At 39.0% G+C, this 21,559-nt stretch overlaps 1 protein-coding gene across 1 annotated transcript in view; it reads left to right on the plus strand.

Annotated features, from left to right (window-relative positions):
• Positions 1 to 21,559, plus strand: part of Gpc3 (glypican 3) — a 462,080-nt gene that overhangs the window by 19,082 nt on the left and 421,439 nt on the right. Inside the window, exon 2 of the mRNA XM_013523049.1 lies at positions 13,546 to 13,707. Coding sequence (XP_013378503.1) covers positions 13,546 to 13,707 — 162 coding nt within the window. The remainder of the gene's footprint in view (positions 1 to 13,545; positions 13,708 to 21,559) is intronic.

The raw sequence follows: 21,559 nt of genomic DNA on the forward strand, positions 1-21,559 counted from the left end.
CTTGGACTGGCTCCCCTCTCCCTGTCCCACCTCTTTCTTTTCCAGTGCTGGAGCAAGATGCCAAGTGAATTCTTCCATCTTTAACCATTACTTAAGGAATGTTGCATTTTGAGAAAATGGCTTAAAGATCGTAGTAACTTCCCCTGGATGAAACATGTAGACAGCCCTCCACATTTAGGTGGAGTAGAGGGGAAGCAGGTGTATCAGTTTCGTAGGGCTGCCATAACAAATTATCTCAAATTTGATTCTTTAAACAGTTGAAATTTTTTGGGTGTGGTATGATGTGACTGTAATACCAGATACTTGGGAGGCCAAGAGAGGATGATGGTAATTTTGAGTCCATCATCCTGAGCAACTTAACTATACCTTGTCCAAAAATAAAAATAAAGGGCTGGGGTGAGGGTGTAGCTCAGTGGTGGAGTGCTCTTCTTTGATTCCCCAGGAGCACAAAAAACTAAAGCAACTGAAATTTGTTCTCTCACAGTTCTGGAGGCTGGAAGTCCAAAACAAGGTGTCAGCTGGCCAGCACTTCTTCCAGAGTCACTGGGAGAGAGCTCTTCCTGGCCTCTTCCGACCTCTGGTGGCTCATCTGTGGTTGTATCGCTCCAGTCTCTACTACCTCCATCTTCACATAGCCTTGTCTGTCTGTATGTCTGTTATAAAGACATGTCATTGATTTTGGGTGCACCCAGATAATCCAGGATGGCCTCCTGTCTCCATGCTTAAACTTAATTACATCTGCAAAGACCCTTTTTCCAAATGAGGTCCATTCACAAGTTGGGGATTTAAGACATAGACATATGTTTTTAGGAGAAACCATTCAACCCACTACAGACAAGAATTTGTTGGAACTTCTTGAATCATAAGAACTTACCAGAGCTGTCTGCACTAAGTGGAAGTGTTTGAGGGATGCTTCAAGTTGGTTGTAAAATGCCACTATATTTCCTGAGAGTGATGTGGGTGGCAACTGCTGTTAACCCATTTTCTTTTTATTTTTTTCTTTTATGTTTTTTCCATTTTCTTTTAAAAATTTCTTTATTAGTATGTGTTTGCAGTACATAATGTGTGCATTTATTGTGGGGAGTTGGTACATGTCCTTATTCATTTATTTTCCATCTCTCCTTGCTGCTTCCAACTCTTGGTCCCTTTCTCACTTACAAAAATTCTATTTCTATATTTTCTTCAGTTCTTTTTTTCTCACTTCCTTTTCCTCATCCAACTCCTCTTCTCCCTCCACTTCTTATTCCCCTTCCCTACTTTCTATTACCTTTCATTTTGCTCTTAGTTTATATTTTGGGTTTCTCATATAAGTGAAATTATGTGATATTTAAGTTTGCGTGTCTGATTTATTTCACTTAGTATTATGGTCTTAAGTTGCATCCATTTACCTAAAAAAGCCTCAAGTTTATCCTTCTATATGGCAGAGTAGTACACCATTGTGTTATAAGTATCACATTTTCTTTATTCATTCACTTTGAAAAAGGAGATCAAAGAGAACATTAGAAAATGGAAAGATATCCCATGTTTCTGGATAGGCAGATCCAGTGTAGTCAAAATAGCTATACTTCCAATACTGATATATAGATTTAATGCAGTCTCAATCCAAATACCAACAGCATTTCTCACAGATCTAGAAAAAACAATCTTAAAATTCATACAGAACTAGAAGAGAACCAGAATATCAAAAGCAATCCTGGGTAATGAAAGCAAAGCAGGAGACATCAGGGTCCCAGATTTGAAGTTATATTACAAAGCTACAAGAATAAAAATAGCATGGTACTGACACAAAAACAGACACGTGGATCGATGGAGCAGACCAAAGCAAAAACCCACAGCACATGCAGCCATTTGAAATTTGACAAAAGTGCTATAAGCATACCCTGGAAGAAAGCCTCTTTCATAAATGGTGCTGGGAAAATTGGATAACCACATGCAGAAGATTGAATGTAGCACATTTTACTATGCAGTAAGCTAAAATCAAAATGGATCAATGTTAACAGATGTTTTATGTTAAAACACATAAAAATGTTAAAACAGAAACAATCGGCTGAAAGATGAAACAGGTAAAACTCTTGAAGACATAGGTATAGGCAACGATTTTCTGAACAAAACCCCAGCGGTAGTCGACATAATACTGAGAATCAACAGAGTCATATCAAATTTCTTTTTGGTACCGGGAATTGAACTCAGGACCTTGTGCTTGCCAGGCAGGTGCTTGTGCCACTGAGCTGTATCCCCAGCCTGTCATATCAAGTTAAAATAATCTCACAGCAAAAGAAACAAACAACAGCATGAAGAGACAACCTACAGAATGGAAAAAAAATTGCCAGCTGTTCTTCAGCAGAGCACTAACTAACATCTAGATTATACATAGAGCTCAAAAAAATTAGACCCTCCTCAAAATGAAAGACCAATCAAAAAATTGCAACTGAAAGGAGCAGACATTTCTCAGAAGAAGAAGTACAAATGGCTAGTAAATACATGAAAAAATGTTCAACATCTCTGGCCATTAGAGAAATGCAGTTAAAACAACACTGAGATACCATGTTGCTCCAGAAAGAATGGCCACCATCAAGTAATCAAATACAGTAATAACAGATGCTGGCAAAGCTGCAGGGAAAAAGGAACACTAATACATTGTTGGTGGGAATTTAAACTAGTACCAGCACTATGGAAATCAGAATGAATTTTCCTCAAAATACTAAAAATAGCAATCCCATTTGACCCAGCTATTCTTATCTACGCATGTATCGCTGTGATATGATGACTTTTTAACTCTAAAATGTGGTACATACATACCCATGTTTATAGAAGTACAATTTATAATAGCTAAATCTTGGAAAGAGTGTATATGTCCATCTACAGGTGAATGTTAACCCATTCTTCAGATGACTAAATTGAGGGTCTGGGAAGTAAAAATGACTTGCTCAAGTCATGCTGGGTCAGAAGATGTGCTATGAAACTGAACAGACTTTTGCATTATTCAGTATAGATTTTGTGTCTTACCTTGTGATTCATTTTTTTTGGTTAAAAATAAAACATTTCAAAAAACATTTTAGCCATGGGAAGGCAATTGCTTTTGCTTATTGTGCACCAGAAAATTATTTTCACAGGATCTTTAGGATCAGGTGATGGTGCACTTCCAATTTACTGCAGCTTTCCGCTCAGTTTTTGAGACTTGTTGAAATATCAACAACAAGGAATTTTGGAAGCCAGAAACATCTGTAAAGCAACAGACTCCCTTTTAGGTTCAGGTTTACTGAGTTTTAGGCAAAACCTTCATACAAAATGGTAAATATGTATTTGTCACACATGAGACATTCTCTGAAGAAATGCTGTCATATTTGCTTATAACCAAAAGACCAGTTCTACCATTTATGGTCATGATCTTCTGATGTATTATCAGAGTGTGTCAATGACAATCTTAGTATAAATTAGTGAGTCAGAGTATGGCCTTCATGGAAATACAGAGAAAAGAATCTTTCCTTGGGTAGGGGCTTGAGACAGGGTCTCACTATGCAATTCAGGCGGGCCTGAACTATGTAGCCCATGCTGGCCTTGAACTCACAGCGGTCCTCCTGCCTCAGCCTCCCGAGGAGTACTGGGATTATAGGTGTGTGCCACCACACCTGTCGAGGAAGGAATTTTTAAGTCAGCGGGTTCAGCTTCCTGCCTGGTACAGGAGTTCCTTCTGTGCTGTCTCTGATATTACTACTCAAATTATGCTTGAATGCTTAAAGAGACAGGGAGCTTATTATGTATAATAGGAAACAGGCTCTTACTGTTGACCATTTGTTCATTAATTCAACCAGCATCTATGTGTTTACTGTTTATCAGGCTCTTAATCATGTCATGGATCACAGAGATGACCAAATACAGTTTGGGCCCACAGAAACTCACAGCTTAGTAGTAGATTGCAAAGCACAGTGTTAGGGGAGGTACATAGTGTGCTGAAATTTCTGAGATGATAGCTCATAGGGTTTGTTTAGAGGGGAAGGGAGAAAAACATTATGAAAGAGACACTTGAGAGAGACTTTATAGATGAGGTTTTAATAGCTGAAGCTAGGAGAAGAGCACTCTAGGGAGAGGAGTACCATGAGCGAAACAGGGAAGCAAGAAATGGAGGAATGTGTTTGGGAAACATTAAATAAGAGTGTAATTTAATCCTCACAGTCACTTTGAGAGGCAGGTGCTGTCATCCCTATTTTATAGATAAGGAAGCTGAGGCTTAGAGACTAAGTCACTTGCCTGAAATGACATGGCCATTTAGTGACCACTGGCCAGTGTTTTACACCCTCATCTGCCTGATTTCGGAGTCCTTCCCTTTGCCACTTCATGCTGTCCTATCAGGAAGCTCTGTGTCATTAATTGGCCTCTGGAGATGAAGAGACATGTAGAAGGGCATGTGGCTATTACACTGGGTGCAGTGCTATGAGCCCAAGTTGTTGGTCTTGCCTTGATCACGTATCCACATTCATGATACACAAGTGTTACTGGCAAAGCCTTTCCGAAAGGGAAGAAGCTAGTTTTGTGCCTCTTCATGTCCTCCCAAGTGCTCGGTGGGGAATGGACTTAGTGATCACTGATGGGCCTACCGCTGGAAAGCATCAACTCTCCAGCCCAGTTCATTGGAGGAAAACATGACTGGATTTGGGAAGGTACTTAGTTAAGTCACACAGTTGATTTGGTAGCAGAGCAGATAATAATGCTTTCATCTTGATAGGGAAGAGCTCATTTCTCCTTGATGTGATTTCTTATACAGGGGGAAGGGCCTGGCACGTAGTTTGGGACTGGGGTGTTGAAATTCCCAGCTGTGCCTGAGGTCTGCTTATTTGGAGATTGTATCTGAAAAACTAAAATTATAAATCTTCTGAAATGCCAGATCTCAACTACTTATCTGAGTGGAATAATAATTAGTGAAGGAATGACTAGGGGAGACAGAGATATTACCTTAGCTTAAGTTCATCTGGCAGAATTCTAAACTAAAAGGCTCTCCATCCCAACTCCAGAATGGCTGACATTGTTCTCTAACCAAATATTCACTTTATTAGGGACTTTCTTCTCATCAAAATAATGAAGAATGTGTATGTGTGAATACTACCACTCTTCTACAAGTTATTCTAGTCATGTCAGTCAATCTGGTCTGGTTCCTTTAAAGGTGAAGCCTCTTGAAGTCCTGGCATTACCTCCAAGTGAAAAGGGAAAGTCATCAAGCCCAAACAATAATGGGCCCTTTGAGCTGGAAAGATGAGTCAGTCTAGGTTCTTCCCTTCAAGGAACTTATATCCAGTGTTGATAAGGCATACAAATATAACTATGAGTCAAGTTAGACAGTATAAGACATATACTGTATTTATAAAGTGTAGAGAGTATCATGGGAATTCAAAACCCAGAAAGCTTTTGGAGTGTGTCTCTTTCTGCTCCCATGAACATTCTCTTCACTGAAAATTCATTCCAAAGATCCAAATCCAGAAGAGTCGTCTTGTAGCACGACTCATGGGGTTAGTTCCCTCCCAGTGGTTCTGTAACTCTCCACCACTTTACTTTTCCTTGTAGTCTTGCCAGGTTCCTTGGCAGTGCCTGAGCACATCCCCCACGCTTACACCCCTGTACCTTTGCTCTATTTTGGGGGGATTTTATTTAGGAAGTTGAGGGACTTGATAAAAAATGTATGATAGACATATCTCTCTGGGGTTTGGGTGAGCCAAGAGGACTAGATTGGAGGCTGTGTCACCCAAGTAAAAGTAATGTAGAAGAGGGAAATGACAGAGACATTTAAAATGCAGAATTGAGATTAGGTGACATTTGCCTACAGCATGTGAAGGTGAATAAGGTATCCAGAATGAGGTTTCTAATTAGTTTGGGAGTCCATTTTCTAGACCAATCTGTGACCTCCAGGGTAGAGGGTATATCTATCTTGTTCATTATTGTATTCTGTGGGTTGGGCATAGTCCCTAGCCCACAAAGTAGGCATTCAGTAAAATGTTGGATGTATGAATCATTCACCACTTGGGCAGGCCAAATATAATCAGTGAATTTGTATTCCCAGAGCACATGTTGACTGCTGGGTGGAAAGGTGATCCAGAAAGAACCTCTTTGTGGGGGAGTGGAGTGATCTGGGGATTCAACCTTTAGCAAGCATGAAATGATAGGCAGTTATTTGACAGTTGGCAGGAGAGATAAAGGTAATTCATTCTTTAATTCTGAACCTTAGAGAATGGCTTATCTCCAGGGTTGCTGTAAACTCCCAGTACTCCAGTGTGGTAGCGACATTTTGGCCTGCCTTTTACAGAAGCAGAGTCTGTGGTGGCCCCAGGCATGGTCTTTGATTTAAAGTCTGAACTCCTGATATACCTGTGTGCGCCCTCTGCAAGGTCATGTTCTTTCAGGCTAAATAACGGAGGGTAACCTTCAGCTGGGTTCCATAAATGATTTCCTCCATCAGCAATCATCATTTTCCCCACTGGTTGCAAATGCACACGTTTCTTTCATCTGTATTCCTATCTTGATTAGTGAGAAATTAATGAGCATGTAAGATTTGATTTAGATAATAATTAATTAGGGGAAAAGGTGGTGTTCTAATAGCAAGTCACTATTACATGCTAAGGAAATTAGTTAATATTTTGGAATAGTAAATTGACTTGTCCTCCATTTTAAAAAGAACCTTTAAAAATGCCTGACATATCTTTTTGGTTCATTAATACAGCAACATGTACTTAATCCTTTGGGTAATTTTAATAGGCATGTATTATTTTCCCTACAAGTCATGAAGCAACCAGTTTGGGGTGTCACTAATTCTTTTGTTTTATATTACTTTAATGATGATATTGCATTATTATTTTCAGCACAGTGCACCTTTGTTAGCAAAAAAAAATCTGCCTTTTGAAAAGCAGACTTTGGCAATGAAATGTGTCAAATCATCATATATACATATATATATGGAGAAGATTTCAATTTTCATTGTTACTGAGCCCTGACAATGCGTTCTTTTCTGTTCCTGTTTGAATATGCTTTATATGCTCTTAGAAAAGTATAAGGATCAAGGTCTACATTAATATGTCTTCTCTTCTTTAATGTGCCTTTTAATGCGATTTTTGACAATTTCTTGTCATTAGCTAAAATTGCGGTCTAGTAAAATAGCCAACATATAGAACATAATAAAGGTAATTAGAGAATCGGAGGACTGTGAGTGACCTTGAGGGGTTATTTAGTCCATTTCCCTATTTCAGGCCTATGACTAATCTTCCTAAACAGCACTCTTCATCATAATATGCTTCCACTTGAGAATCTCCAGTGGTCCATTATTTCCGCCGGGGTCAAGCCCACAGGACTCTGCCTGCATTCGAGCCCCTTCAGATGGGGGCCTATCTTACCTGATAAGCAAACTATTCCCCAGGAAGGCTGGCCTCACCGCAGTATTCCTCTGGTGCCAGACACATTTCACCTCTTGGCCTCTCCAAATCCTTCCTATCCTTAGTGATTTAGCTCAAGCCCCATGTCTTCCTAGAAGTTTTCTTTGACCCCTTAGAGCCTGTGCTGCACATTCTTGTGGCAAATAGTGTCTGTATCGTGTATTTTAAAAATCAACTTTATAGAGATATATGTTGTAAATAATAAAATGCCCCCTTTGTGAGTGATGAGTTTCGACAAATCTGTATACCCATGTAACCACTACTCCAATATAGACTGTTTCCATCACCTCAGAAAATTGACTGCATATTTTGGCACATAACCATATACCAACTTTAACTGTTCTCTAGCTGTTTTGGGGTGTGAAAGTCTGGTCTTTCAGCATGAATTTATTTTTTATTTGTTTAATTTTAATTAACCCATATTGAATATTTACTTTGTACTAAGAAGGCTAAGAGGTTTATATGCATAATCTCACTTAATCCTTGCAATAACCCTGTAAAATAAGAACTGTTGATAATCTCATTTTATAAACAAGGGCAGAAAGGGATGCAGAGGCTGAGTCACCTACTCATGCTTGCGCAACTAGCAAGTGGTGAGGTAAGAGCTACATTGTGAGCAGTTTGACCTGAGGGGCCCCAGGTGCTTTTGCTCTTTCCTGCCCACTGGTGCCTAAGATGCTGCTGACCTTTAGGTCTTTAATACTGACTGATTTAGAATAAACTCCAGTAGAATGGACATATACACATTGTTGACTTCACTCTTCCAACTATGGCCAGGGCTCAGGTCCAGAACAGAGTCTCCAAGTGAGTATGGTAAGCCTAGAATTTCACAGAGAAGAACTGAAGCCTTGGTCCTGACAGAATTGGCTAAGGGAATCCAGGGGCAATCTAAAATATCAGGTCTTCGAATGGAGCTGACAAAGAACAAGAGCTGGGCTCAGAGGAGGGTATAGCATGAGGGTCAAGAAGGCTAGGCCATAGGGAGCCAAGCCCAAGGAGATCCCCCAGTATAAGAGTATGCATCTGAAGAGGGTCTTCGTGAAACATGTGTGATTAGCCCCAAGGAGAGAGGCAAGGTGAAGATGCCCAGCTTGAATATACATGGGAGCAGTGTCCCAGAGGAAAGCTTCTGTAGTTCAAATATCCCCCTCTTCAGTCATAGAACTATGAACTGGATCAAATATGTGTGCAAGGCATCATCTCAGAAGAACTAGAAATACATTCTCTCATAGTTCCTTTAAGTAAAGCATGTATTTGTGTATCTTCAAGCTGTTTGGACGTTGGTTTTTATGATATTTTTTCAAGATCAGAGGTAAGCATGCAGATGTTAAGTTTTCAGGGTTATCTGTTTTTTACTCCCTCTCTTTAGATACAAGCAGACACAGAGTTCTTACCAGTGTTCTCGATCTGTAGCCCTCATTAATTCCACAGTATGCGCACAGGGCTGAATGGGATTGCCCGGCCATCCCGCAGGAGATGGGCGTCATTTGCTCTTCGTAAGGAATTTACAATCTAGGAGAGGAGATTATAGTATGAAGGTATTTTTTAATCCTTCAAAATAAATGGAAACTAGCAGCTCTGTAATGACTTCAGTTATTTTTTTAGCATCTGGGAATGCAAGTTATTAAGCCCTAAAAAGCTGAACCATTCTGGCTCATTTGAATCAGTAAGTCTTCTCCTTATCTCTATCCTAGGCTGTATTGCTTGTTTTTCTTCCTATTTTCCCACCGAATTCCATTTTTACAAAAAAAAAAAAAAAAATAGGAGCACCCCTCTTTGACAAGTGTGGTCCACAATTTGTTTTAATAAAAGGGCCATTTCCCTTTAACCTTCTTTTGTCCCTCATATACTTAGAGAATGATTGGCTATTTACTATATCTTTTGTTGGCTACATCGTATTTCTTGAACTGACTTTTTGGCTTTTATTCATACAACTGTGTAATAGTTCTCAGTGCACTTCTTTAGTCATTTACCTTTGGTTTCGTTTTTTATTTGTCCCATTGGAGATTGAGTGCCCTGGGCAGTTCTTTGTTTAGTTGATGAGGATTCCTTCTATTTTTTTTCTCTACATCTTCCTGTTTTGTTTCTTTCATGCAAATGGTCATGGCATTGGAACGGTTTTATTTCACTATTGTCATTTTATTTAGGCATGTCTAGCTTTCTGTGCTGTCTTGTGGGCATCTTTTTTGTTTTCTTTTTTGAGGCAGTGTTTCCCTATGTAGTTCATGCTGGCCTTGAACTCCCTGTGTAGGTCAGACTGTCCTCAAATTCGTGACCATCCTCCTGCCTCGGCTTCTCCCGAGTGCTGGGATTACAGATGTGCACCACTACCCCTGGTTTGTGGGCATTTTAAAGAGCTGATCAAGGAGTTCTGTTAAACTTACTTAAAATAAAGTATTTTTCCCTTAGGTATGTATTTTTCTTCTTTGCAAATCCTGAGTTTTTATCAGTTTATGGATATTTTATTTCTGTAAATCTATAGCTAACTCCTAGCCCTTAGATCAGTTGTACTGCTTTATTGATTAGTTAGGCAATGATAGCTAAGGAGGGGGTAAATATTGCTATATATATATGTTTCTATTTGGATAGAACATATGCTTATTCATGAATTTGACATGTTGTTTGAAAATTTCTCTTGCTCGCTTAGACAGTGCATATACTAAAATTGGAAAAGTTCTCATTTGAGATTTTATTCTTTTAGGGGCTGGGGAGTTAGCTCAGCGGCACAGTACCTGCCTCGCAAGCGCGAGGTTGTGAGTTCAATTCCCGATACCGGAACCCCCCTCCCCCAAAAAAGAGATTTTATTCCTTTAAATACGTATTTTTGGCTGATCTGATTATTGAAGTGATAGTTGTTTATACAATGATCAGACTTCACCATCTTAGGGAAGGGGCACACTGTACAGACTCTAAGTGACTTTATGAATTGTCATATGAAAGGCAAACTAAGCAGGGTAATTCAGTCATTTCTGAGCTTCTGCAGGTACACTGGACAGCAATTTGTTGCCTTATTAGATCTCAGCAACTCGTAACACCTCATGGAGAATAGATTTTAGTCCTGTTCTTTTGTAACTCCCGCTGGCTAGAGTGGTAGAAATTGGAATGGTACCAAGAACCACCCATTCTGCTGGATAAACTCATGAGTTCTGGAAAATTGAAAGTTATCACCAAGGCAAATTTAGAAACACAAAAGATTTTGTCTATAACAATTAATTTTATAAACTTATGTAAGTACAGAGATTTTAAGCCCATACTACTTAGGCCTTGGTTTACCACAAAAACTTTGCTAAATGGACAAGAACTTGGCATATGGGAAAGTATTTGCTATATAGGATTTTCTGTATCTACATGTATGTCCCACCGAATCTTGTTTAAATTTAGATTAACCACTCTTCCCCAAGGGGACTCTTTCCCTTTTTGGTCCAATAAACTGCATCAGTTTCTACGCCTAGAATAGCATTACATTTTGTAACGTCATGTAGATAGAACACAGTGAGCTTGAACTAGCTCTGCTTTTTCTCGTTTTCTGAAGATAATCATAAAGCCTTTAAAGCTGAGATCATATTTAAAATAGGTTTAAGGCTTGTATATGAGATTGACATTTATAGGAGATAAATCTGAACTCTGTGTCTCCAGACCCCAAATTGTATTTTGACATTAAATATCACCTTTCCATCTAGTACCATAAATTGCAGTGCTGGATTAGGTTTGGTGATGCGTATTTTCTGTACTCTGCTTTTCTACCTTTGTCAGCAGCTCCCTTGAGGAGGGGCAATGGAGAACTTCCAGTCCATACCCAGGGATGTCATGTGAGGAGATAGTTGATGAATTTCATTCTTAAATTAAGAAAAGAAAAATTAGACACATATGGTAAGGGCATGATCAGCTGGAATTCCTAGGCAATTGAAGTTTAGTAGTAAAAGGAAACTTTCTAATAACTTAGGGCTAACTGGTCTCCTTCCTTTACTTAAAACCCCAATTTTCAAAAAGCTGTCTAAAATGTCTGAACAGTCTTTCAGGCCTTCAGTAGAATTTATTGAACCTTACTTTCCTGAGGGCATTAGAAGACAGTAGCGAAGTTATATTCCATATATGTGTTTTAGCATCTTGTGTAGGTATGTTGCTTTATTGTGCTCATTTGCATGACTATGTATTTATCTCTGTCAGTTCCTTTAGGCAGTGACCTCCATGAGGGCAGAGAGCAAGTCTCTCTCATTCAAAATTGTCCCATTAGCATATGGCAAAATACCTGGCACATAAATGTTACACGTTGGACTCAGTGTTCTGTGAAGCAGGTGCCAGTTGGATTAGCATCTAAATTCAATATGGGCTTGGATTTGCAGTAGATTTCCTGGGGAACATACTTGTGAAAGCAAATGGATAAGGTGCTGAGAGAGGCTGCAAGAGCAACATTAGACTATAGGGTAGGTAATATTTCTGCGGAGTAGAGCGGAAAGGAAGGAAAGTTGGGTAGGAAAAACCTTCGAGTCTCCCGTAGTTTTAAGGAAAGTTTTGGCAAGATTGGTGGGGAGCCTTCAAGCCGAAGTTCCTGGGGAATGAAGTCTTCTGTCTCACAGGACTTAGTATCTTTCCTTGCTCAGTTGCTGCTTGAGAGCATGCCCTGGGGAGTATGGCTTTTGTACAGCACGGTGTTGGACTCAGAGAACAGCAGCTGAGGCTAATAATCAATTACTCCCCACCGCAGGAGAGCTGAGGTGCGCATTTTCATGGTCACCATGGAAGGAGCTCAATAAATGCTTATTAAAGAGAGAATTTGAGTTAAACAAGTTTCACAGTAGAAGAATATGCGCTTAGAACTATGAAGCCCTAGTTCAGTCCCCAACACTAACCAACAGATAGGAGTTGCAGAAAGGCAGGAGATTGGGCTTAATATTAGTTGAACTTTAATATTTGCTAACATTTCTTGTTGCCTTATGAGAAAAGTCTTCTTTGCCTGCCCTTTATAAAAAGACAAGTTCTTGCTACTACTACATTTCACCGTATTTCTCTCTGCTTGCTTTATAAAAAAATTTAATGGCATTATTGAGCTATAATTGATGCATAGTAGGCATCACATATTTTAAGGGTACAGTTTGATAATTTTGACATGTTTGCCCACATTCAGTCATTATAATAAAAATAACGAACACACCAGCATTCCCTAGTTTCCTTGCTAATCCATTACTCCCTCCTTCTGACCTTCTCGCGCCTTTCTCTCGCTAATAACCACTGAACTTTTTCTCTCACTGAACATTAGTTTCTGTTTTGTACATCTTTGATGTAAATGGAATCACAGTGTACACTTTCTCTGATCTGGCTTATTTCACTTTGCATAATGCTTTTGATGTTTATCCTTGTGGTATCATGTGTCAGGCTTCATATTTACGGCTACATAGAATTCCATTGTATGGATATGCCACAGTTTGTCTTCCCTTCCTTACTTTGTTTTATTTTCTCTATAGTACATGTCGTCATTTGACATCATGCTTACATTTTTATTTGTTTACTACCCCTTGAAATATAAACGCTATGAGCGCAGGGACTTTGATTTGCACATTTTTATAATCATCGTGCCTGGCATACAATATTGTTGGGTGAATAAATAGGTGTTGAATGACTTGCATTTTGCTCCAGAACTATAGCTAAAACAACAACAGGACATAGCATTGATGAAATGCTGGTATTTGAATTAGTTATTCTGAAAAGCAACATGGAGTTAGTTGGCCAGACATACATTTCATTTGGAAAGAACTGGAATCTTAAAAAATTGTTTCTTGATTGTGTTCTTATTCATAAATTATAATCAGAAAAAATAAGTTATAGGAGTGAAGATTGATCTTTTAACAGACAAATATCGATGTTCAGTGGCTGTATTTGGTGCTATAAATTAGTTTATGCAGAATTTATGAGTCAAACCTAGGCAGTTAATTCTGATGATTACTCAAAAAGAATCAGTTATATGAACATTTGGAGGAAAACTGGGATTGAGATAAACACTAATTTTGAAAAATCAAGGTTTTACTGTATTTTGAAAGAAACGCATTGTTTTTTAGCCCTGTTTGCTTTTGTGAGCGTGCATGTTTGTGAGACAGAGATTCTGCTTACTGAAACATGAAAACCTTGTTTGTTTCAGGATCAGATTTGCAAGTATGTCTCCCCAAGGGCCCAACATGCTGCTCAAGAAAGATGGAGGAAAAATATCAACTAACAGCACGATTGAACATGGAACAACTGCTTCAGTCTGCAAGTATGGAGCTCAAGTTCTTAATTATTCAGAATGCTGCAGTTTTCCAAGGTGAGTTCTGGGTGTCATTTTAGATGTGTTGCTCAATGGCATCATTATTTGGGCATGAGGCTTTCAAATGCTAACTGTAATTTATAAAATCCCAATGCAGCATTAATGCTTGATATTAAAAAATCTGCCAGTGAAAGATTCTGGTAAGGAAAAGCAGTTTTAGGAAAGGCTTTATTTCAATCTTTGGAAAAGTACATTGTCAAAAATCATTGTCCAGGGAAAGGGGATATAGCTCAGTGGCACAGCGCCTCCCTGGCAAGCACAAGGTTCTGAGTTCGATTCCTGGTACCAAAAAAAATCATTGTCCAGGGACAGTCTACTTACTTGTATGTGAGGGTTGTAAATCTTTGCAGAAAAACTAAATGGTAATTTCTCTAAAGCTGATCCATAATACTGGCTTTTAGAAAACAAAATTTCTTTAAATTCTTTAAATTCCAAGCCCAGTTTTCTCCAGGGGTGAGTTAGATACCTGTAGAATATGTTGCAAACTCCTTCTGACCACTAGGACCGTTTTCATTTGCTAGGGAGAAACTGGCTTGTTGGCCAGACATTTTTCCATTTGTGCGAGTGGTTGCCTCTCTCCTCCTTGTGAATTTCAGTTCCCATCATGCTTATGTGTGACTGTGAAAGCTGATCTGGCATTACCAGAATGGGCAGCAAATTACATTGTCCCTCCTACTTTAGAGCAGCATCACAGCAGCACGGGGAGGACCCGTCAATTTCAAAGACCTAGCTGGGGGTGATGATGATGATGATGATGATAGTACTAGTGGTGGTGTTAGTGATAACTAGAAGCACTTAGATAGTACTATATGCTACGTACTCCTTTAAATGCTTTACATGTATTAATTCATTTCATCCTCACACTATGAGTATCTGTTAGTATACCCATTTTAATTTTTTTATTACTATTTTAGCTACCTGAAACATTTTTTATTAATACATGTTTATAATATGTAGTGATCATAATGTGAGTATCTCCATTTTAATGGAAGAAAACTGAACACACAGAATGGTTAAATAATATACCTAAGGTCACATAATTATTAAGTGAATCATGATAGCAAAATTTAAACCCAGGTGACAAGGCTCTTAGAATTGATGCTTTTAACTACCCCATAGGCTCTTATGAGTGGAAAAATTAGTTATGTATATGGGGATTTTATCCTTCCTTCAACAGACAGAATCAACTCTTATTTTCTTGTCCTGCAAAGAAAGGATTTGGGTCAAGCAGGAAAATAACACTTTTGACTATTTGATGTTGCAAAGCTCAAGATTTATGGCACTTTTAAAAGAATTAATCTCTGAATTGTTAGGTGAGTTGATTATAGCTTATTTAGTGTATTATAATAAAATTCTTAGAATTAGCTAAGAAAGTTATTCACATTAGCCAATAAAACATACATTCACACCAGTTTCTTGGGTGAAAGCCTCAGGGGATGTTAGGTTGATTATATGAAGTACATTATATAAGCCTCAAGTATTCATTAATCTATTTATGCAGCCAGACTCTTGTGAAGAGTTAGTTGAGACTAACAATTTGGTGATAGAATGAATAATTTAAACTGGTTTTAAAAATACATATACCATTCATGTACTTCTTAGATTAGTTTTGGAGTTGGTCTACTGGCTAAAAGTGGGGCGCTAGGAATTGATGAGAATTGGGTTGAACGGGAGATCTTTGTCTTACTGTTGGGGTATCCAGGTGCCTTTTTAGAATGAAATATTAGTGATTTGTTTAATTTCTAGAATAACTAAGTCCCCTGATGTGTCATAAGAGCCTGGATGAAGGGCTTGGGAGAGTAGTGACATTGGTATTGTAGGATGCAGAGCAGCTGTCATGGCTGTCCATTGAAGGTTCTGGGTGTCAGCACTTATATTTCTGTCCAGTCCTGTACTTTATATATTGTATTTTCTAGGGCTGGAACAGCATGAGACTTTGAGAGTGTGAGTTCTGGCAATATTTTGATTGGGTAAAATTCCAGATAATGGCTGCTGTAACATGGAAGGTGAACATTTACCAAGCGAACAGAGGGTGGAAAGTGGGGACAACACCTGCTGGTTGTTCTGTCTCTGTCTCACTGTCTCCATCTCTGTCTCTCTGCTTCTGTCTCTCTGCTTCTGTCTCTCTGTCTCTGTCTCTGTCTTTGTCTCTCTCTCTCTGTCTCACACATGCACACACACGCACACACCCCTTTCTTGAGGTGTGGGAATAGGCCAGAAGACTAGGGCGAAGGACTAGCAAAGAAACATGGAGACACTAAATGCTATCTAAACTCATTTTTCCTGGTACATTCAACCTTGTCATTATTTGTATTTATTCTTTGTCTTCTTACATTCCCTTTTCCTTTTCCACTTAAAAAAGTAAGTCCCATAAAAATAAATCATTGCCCCAAACCTTAAACAATTTGTGTCATGTTTGGAGAGACTTTACCCACAAATCTATTTTGTGGCAAGCATTTGGAGAGAGAAGACTTAAAACCAGAGACCACTACAAGATGCTGTGTTATTAATTGCTATGAAAACAGCATATCTACTTTCCTTTTTCTTATAATTTGTTATTATTTGAATGAATTGCAATAGAAGGGCATTACTGTTTTTCCCCTAAAATAGTCTGGTAGACCAGGTTATTGAGAAAATTACCCTATTACTTTGTATGAAATTCGATGTGGCAGCTTTTTCTACCACGTGAAGTTGAAGAAAGCTTACCTTGATCTTGGCATAGACCCACAGTCTCTTTAGGATTCTTTCACTAGTCCACATTGGGGGGATTTAAGCAGTGAGTTTTTCCTGCAAATATGTGCACAGTTCCACGAGCAATCCTTACTGCCTTGATTTGGATTTTATGTCTTTATTTGCAAGAAGCCTTTGCCCCCATAAATGAGCCTGGGGCCCTTTGCTACAGTGGTTGGAGTACTCTCATGCTAATGTTGTTTTGATAATGATTGAAGCATTAAAAAAGTTGTTCTTTATTTTCAATCTTTGCATTGCCTCGTTTCCTAAATTTAATTTACTTAGATGTGCTTAGTAAAATGGGGCAGCACAATCGTTTTTTGTTTCTGCTTAATTAATTCTTTTTGAAAAACTCCACTAAAAGTAGATTTTCCTTTCTGCACTTGTTTCCTTTCCCTTACCTTGTAATAATGATAATGATAATAATAATAGTGGAAATTTATTAAGTGCCTAATGCATGATGCTTACTTTTACATAATTATCTCATTTAATTTTCCCAGCAGCCCTATGAAGTCTGTACTGTAATTATCATCACTTTACAGATGAGGAAACTCACTGATGCCATAGCTTTTTCCAGGCCATCATGTGATATAGATTTCCTTGTTCTTAGTGTACTTGGGGTAAGGCAAAATTAAGAAGTGGTATTTGTGGTCCTTGTGAAGAAAAAATGAGATAGAATTCTAATTTTTAAACTACCCTCAATACTTCTATATCTTAAGCTTTGAGTTCTGTTTTCTTTGTAGAGTTCCACTATGACTCTCACGTGTCTACTACAGGAAATATTTAGGGTGAGTCTAGGGTTCTTCTGTATGTTGGATAATTCTAGTCTTCCCCAAGGCACCAGTGACTTTGAATGAAAACAGCCTCTTCAGAATGCAGCAACATTGTTCTTTTACTGGAAATTGCCTATTCTACAACTTGAGCTTTCTTTATCGGAGAGAGAGAGAATAGTGGTTAAGCAGTAAAAATTGCTTCACATGCAAAACACCATGGAGCTCCTGCTTATATATTTGATTCATCTGAGATCTCTTTGGGTCCTTGCTTGAAGCTACTATTCTGAATTAATGCATGTTGTTTACAAGCTTTATTTTCTGGCTTTCTAGCAAGAAAAACAGATAAAACATTTAAATAGTTAAAGAGACACATTGTGAAAGACTCCTAGGGACAGGTGCATATGAACGGAAAGAAGCAACAAGTGACAGGATGGGTGACTTAAAAGTAGGCTTAACACACTAAATGTTGTGGCTGGGGTATTTATAGATGAGGGTATCCCTATATGCCTTAGTAGTCCATATGATGCAGTAGATCTAACAGTTGATGTCTATAGTGCTACTTGTGAATCAGCAAGTAAAGGTCAAATTATGCTCACTGTTTTTTCTTAATATTCCATTTTATAAGGCTAAAATAGTTTTTGGTGCTTATAAACAGTGGAAGAGCTGGACATGGCAATTATCTATAATCGCAGCACTCAGAAGGCTGAGGCAGGAAGATTGCAAGTTCTAGGCCAAGTTGGATAACTTAGCAAGACCTTGTCTCAATAAAAAAAGGGGCTGAGAGCTAGGGATGTATCTTAGCAATCCTTGGATTCAGGCCTCAGTACTGGAATAGAAAGAAAAAATCAGTAGAAAAAATGCTGGGCTCGGAATCAGATAATTCAAGTTCTAATTCTACATGTACACTTAAGAGCTTATGGTTTGGGGTGGTGATTTATACTCTAATAGCTTCAGTTTTGTTATCCATAAAATGGGAATAAAATTCCAGTCCTGCTTATCTCTTAGAAACAATGTATGTGAAAGTATCTTGAAACCCATAAAACATGATATACAGGAATTATCTAGACAGCTCATTTATATGGACTCTTTTACCCCAGGTAGTGCCAAATAAATGAAACGTCATCATATAGACATTAAGCTAGACAAGGCAGGAGTTCATGATACACTTCAACAACTTTTACCATATATAGATGATACACATACACAGATAGCTCCAGTGTGCAGGTAAGAGTACTTAGGGAAATGACCCTGTGGTAAAGGGATCCAGTTTATGCACTCCTGCGTGTGAAGCTTTACTGTTTGAAATATCAACAATGCCAGAAGCAATCCCTTTTTAGCTTCCAGAACTTTCTCTTCTGGCTGGTGCCTGGTGCATTTTTACACACAAAAAAGCAGCTAGCTCAGGAAGTTTGGTTTGTGTTCAGGCCAGATTTGAATTGTGTTTTCTGGTCCACACTATCAAGGCAGAAAGAAGGAAAAGGTGGGTCTAAGTTTAGGGCAGATCCACACCCAGTGCTGGAAAACTTGCTTTCTTCCGTCTGCTTGTTGAGGAGATGAAAAAAGATGCCTCTGGATGGGCAGGAGGGAAGCTTTTCTGCCGCTTCTGTTGCTTTCTCCTTTGCTTTCTGTTCCCATCTGCTCTTGGCAGTTTTTAAATTCTTTCCTGTCAGATTCCCATCTCTCCCACTCTCCCGAAATAAAATTGACCTTGTTTGGAATACCCTTCTCCATCAGCTCAGAGCAATTTCTCCAGTCATTTCTGCTTGAAATAACTGTTTGGGGACATTATTCAAGCAGAGCCTTTTTCCTTCACAGTTAATGTGTGGCTAAATAATTGCTTGAATGTTGATAAACATGTTTTTGTGATTCAATCATTTGTTAATTTAGATTTTGTAATATTGTGGGGGTTTAAAGTGAGTACTGAGCAATTTCTCTCTATTTCACAATTTTTCCCCCTGACTGGCCTGACAATGTTCCTGCCCAAGCTCCCGTTGAGTCCAGGACTCAAACGGCCAGCCATGCTGTCACCCCCCCCACCCTTTGTGTTGAAACTAAAGTACAGGAGAGGATAATTACATTGATGTCTAATCAGATCTTAATTCATTTGCCAGGGGTAAGTACAATAACATTCAATTGAATAGAAGAATTTCAGGAACACGAACCATGACCAAAGTGAGGGTATATATCCTCAAAAGTGTACATCATTAATCAGACCACTCATCTGGGCAGCAAAACTCTCCTAATCCCATTATAAAAGGGTAAATTTCTCATCAGAGCCCAGGAGATGCTGTCTTTAATTAGTGGACTTTATGGTGCTGACTCAAAGAGATATTTTGGTTACAAAGTTTTTAAAAAATGCAATTCTTTTTCATTATTAGTGTATTGGAAAAACAACTGGAAACTGAGCGTTTAAAGTCATTGCAGTTTTATACTGAGAACTTTTGGATTCAATTCAGGTTTAAAATTCTGTGGCTTTCACTGAGCCAGAGGCTGGGGGACTTTCAAACCTTTCCTGTGTCCTCATAGTGATTTAGAAAAGTTCATCATTAGGCTTGAAAACTGTTTAATAAAAAGAGCTTAGAAAATGACTCCGTGTGTGGGCAGAGACTGGTGTGGAGCCAGCCGAGAGGTGACAGGATTATGCAGATACAGATGAACTCTTTACCCCAGCCGGTGGCCCTTGATTCAGTAGGGCTGTGAACCCTGCTCCCCTTCTTTCTCATTAGTGGAGCCAACCAGGCAACTTGTTATCCCTGCCCTCTAGAAGCTTCCAGAAAGAATAGCACTTTTGCTTACAGTGATCACTCCTCCCCCTCCCCCAGTGGGGTTTGTTTACTTTCTGAAAACATATGTTCATCCTCCTCTTTCTGATTCATTGAGTTGCACTACCTGATATGGGAGTAATGAAGCATATGTTTGAGAGATTTGAATTCTCCTGTCAGTAGAGTAGAAGTAGAAACAATTTTCCTCTAAGCTGGAAGTGGTAATGCTGAAATTAAAAACACCTTTCCTTCGTCGACCCTGAGATGCTTCCAGGAGCTGTGGTATGAGCTTCCCCTCCTTTTCCCTCACACCATCTTTCAGTCAGTCTCCAGACCTTGCTTCTTCCATCATATTCCCTTGCACCTTTTGCCTACATTCCTCCATCCTCTGTGGGGCTCAGTTAGCGCATTTATCACATGATGGGCCCTTCTGATTTCCGTTTCAGGCTCCATCAGCTCCCATCTAGACCTCCAGCAATAGCACAGCCGAGTTCTTTGCATTTAGTCTCCTTTGCTCTTCAGTTCAGCAGTGGAGTGCACACTCTGGGGCCATTTGGACTGAGTTCAAGTGAATCTGGATGGGGGTAGGCAGTCTGGTGTGGCAAAAAAGTTTAAAGTTTGAATGAGGATCAGACAGCTCCTTTCTGAACATGTATTAAGTCGGAGAGGAACGAATGTTAGCTGTTCTAAAGCTGTTACTTGTATTATTATTTAAAAAAATTTAAACATCACAGCAATCCCATGAAGTTGGTACATTTATAGCCTCATTTCACCTGAGGCAGTGGAGACTTAGGGAGATTAAATAAGTTGTCTGAAGTAACACAGCTAGTAGATGGCATAGACAGGAATCAGACACACTAAGCCTAGCTCTGGCACCTGCACCCGTAGCGATTCCATATTATGCAGTCTCCATACATTTTACTTCATGGTCATGGGCAGTCTCCTCAAGTCTAGCTTGCTTGCTTGCAAGGGAAGGCTATTGTATTCCAGTTAGAAAACATTTGCCGAACAAGTACCTAGCACATCTGAAGGCACATATTTGGGGCATTCAAAGATGAAATCTACTTCATGCCTACCTTCAAGTAGTTCAGAATGCAAAAACCAAGACATTTGTACATGACTATTGTGGGTTCAAAGCTTGGTAAGAGAAATACTGTAAGGAAAACTTTAGCAGTTTTAAGTGGAGAGTAAGCGTAGATCCAGCTTTTGTTGAGGCTAAAAGCTTATACAAATTGAGGCCCTTTTAAAGAAAAGGAAGCCAAAATTAAAAATACAAAGTGCCTGTGGCTCTTCTGGGAGTCAGTGTAAAAGTGCAAGACCCTGGAGCTTATGTTTCATTAGCTCCACAGGAAATCTACCTCTGTATGTGAGTGTGGGGTTGGAAAGGATTATTTCCGACTAGGATGTAGACATTCTTGGAAGAGATTGCCTGTACGAATTCTCCAGACACGTGGCTCATGATCAAAGAAAAGCGCAGGTATGGGAGTTAGGTAAATCAGCGCACTTCTTTTCCTCAATTAAATTCACATTCAAATTACATCAGTCTTTCTGGATTCCTGGTTAGCTTTATCACTTCTCACTCAG

Source organism: Chinchilla lanigera, unplaced genomic scaffold (assembly GCF_000276665.1).
Source record: "Chinchilla lanigera isolate Chin_1 unplaced genomic scaffold, ChiLan1.0 scaffold00072, whole genome shotgun sequence".
Classification (NCBI taxonomy): Eukaryota; Metazoa; Chordata; class Mammalia; order Rodentia; family Chinchillidae; genus Chinchilla; species Chinchilla lanigera.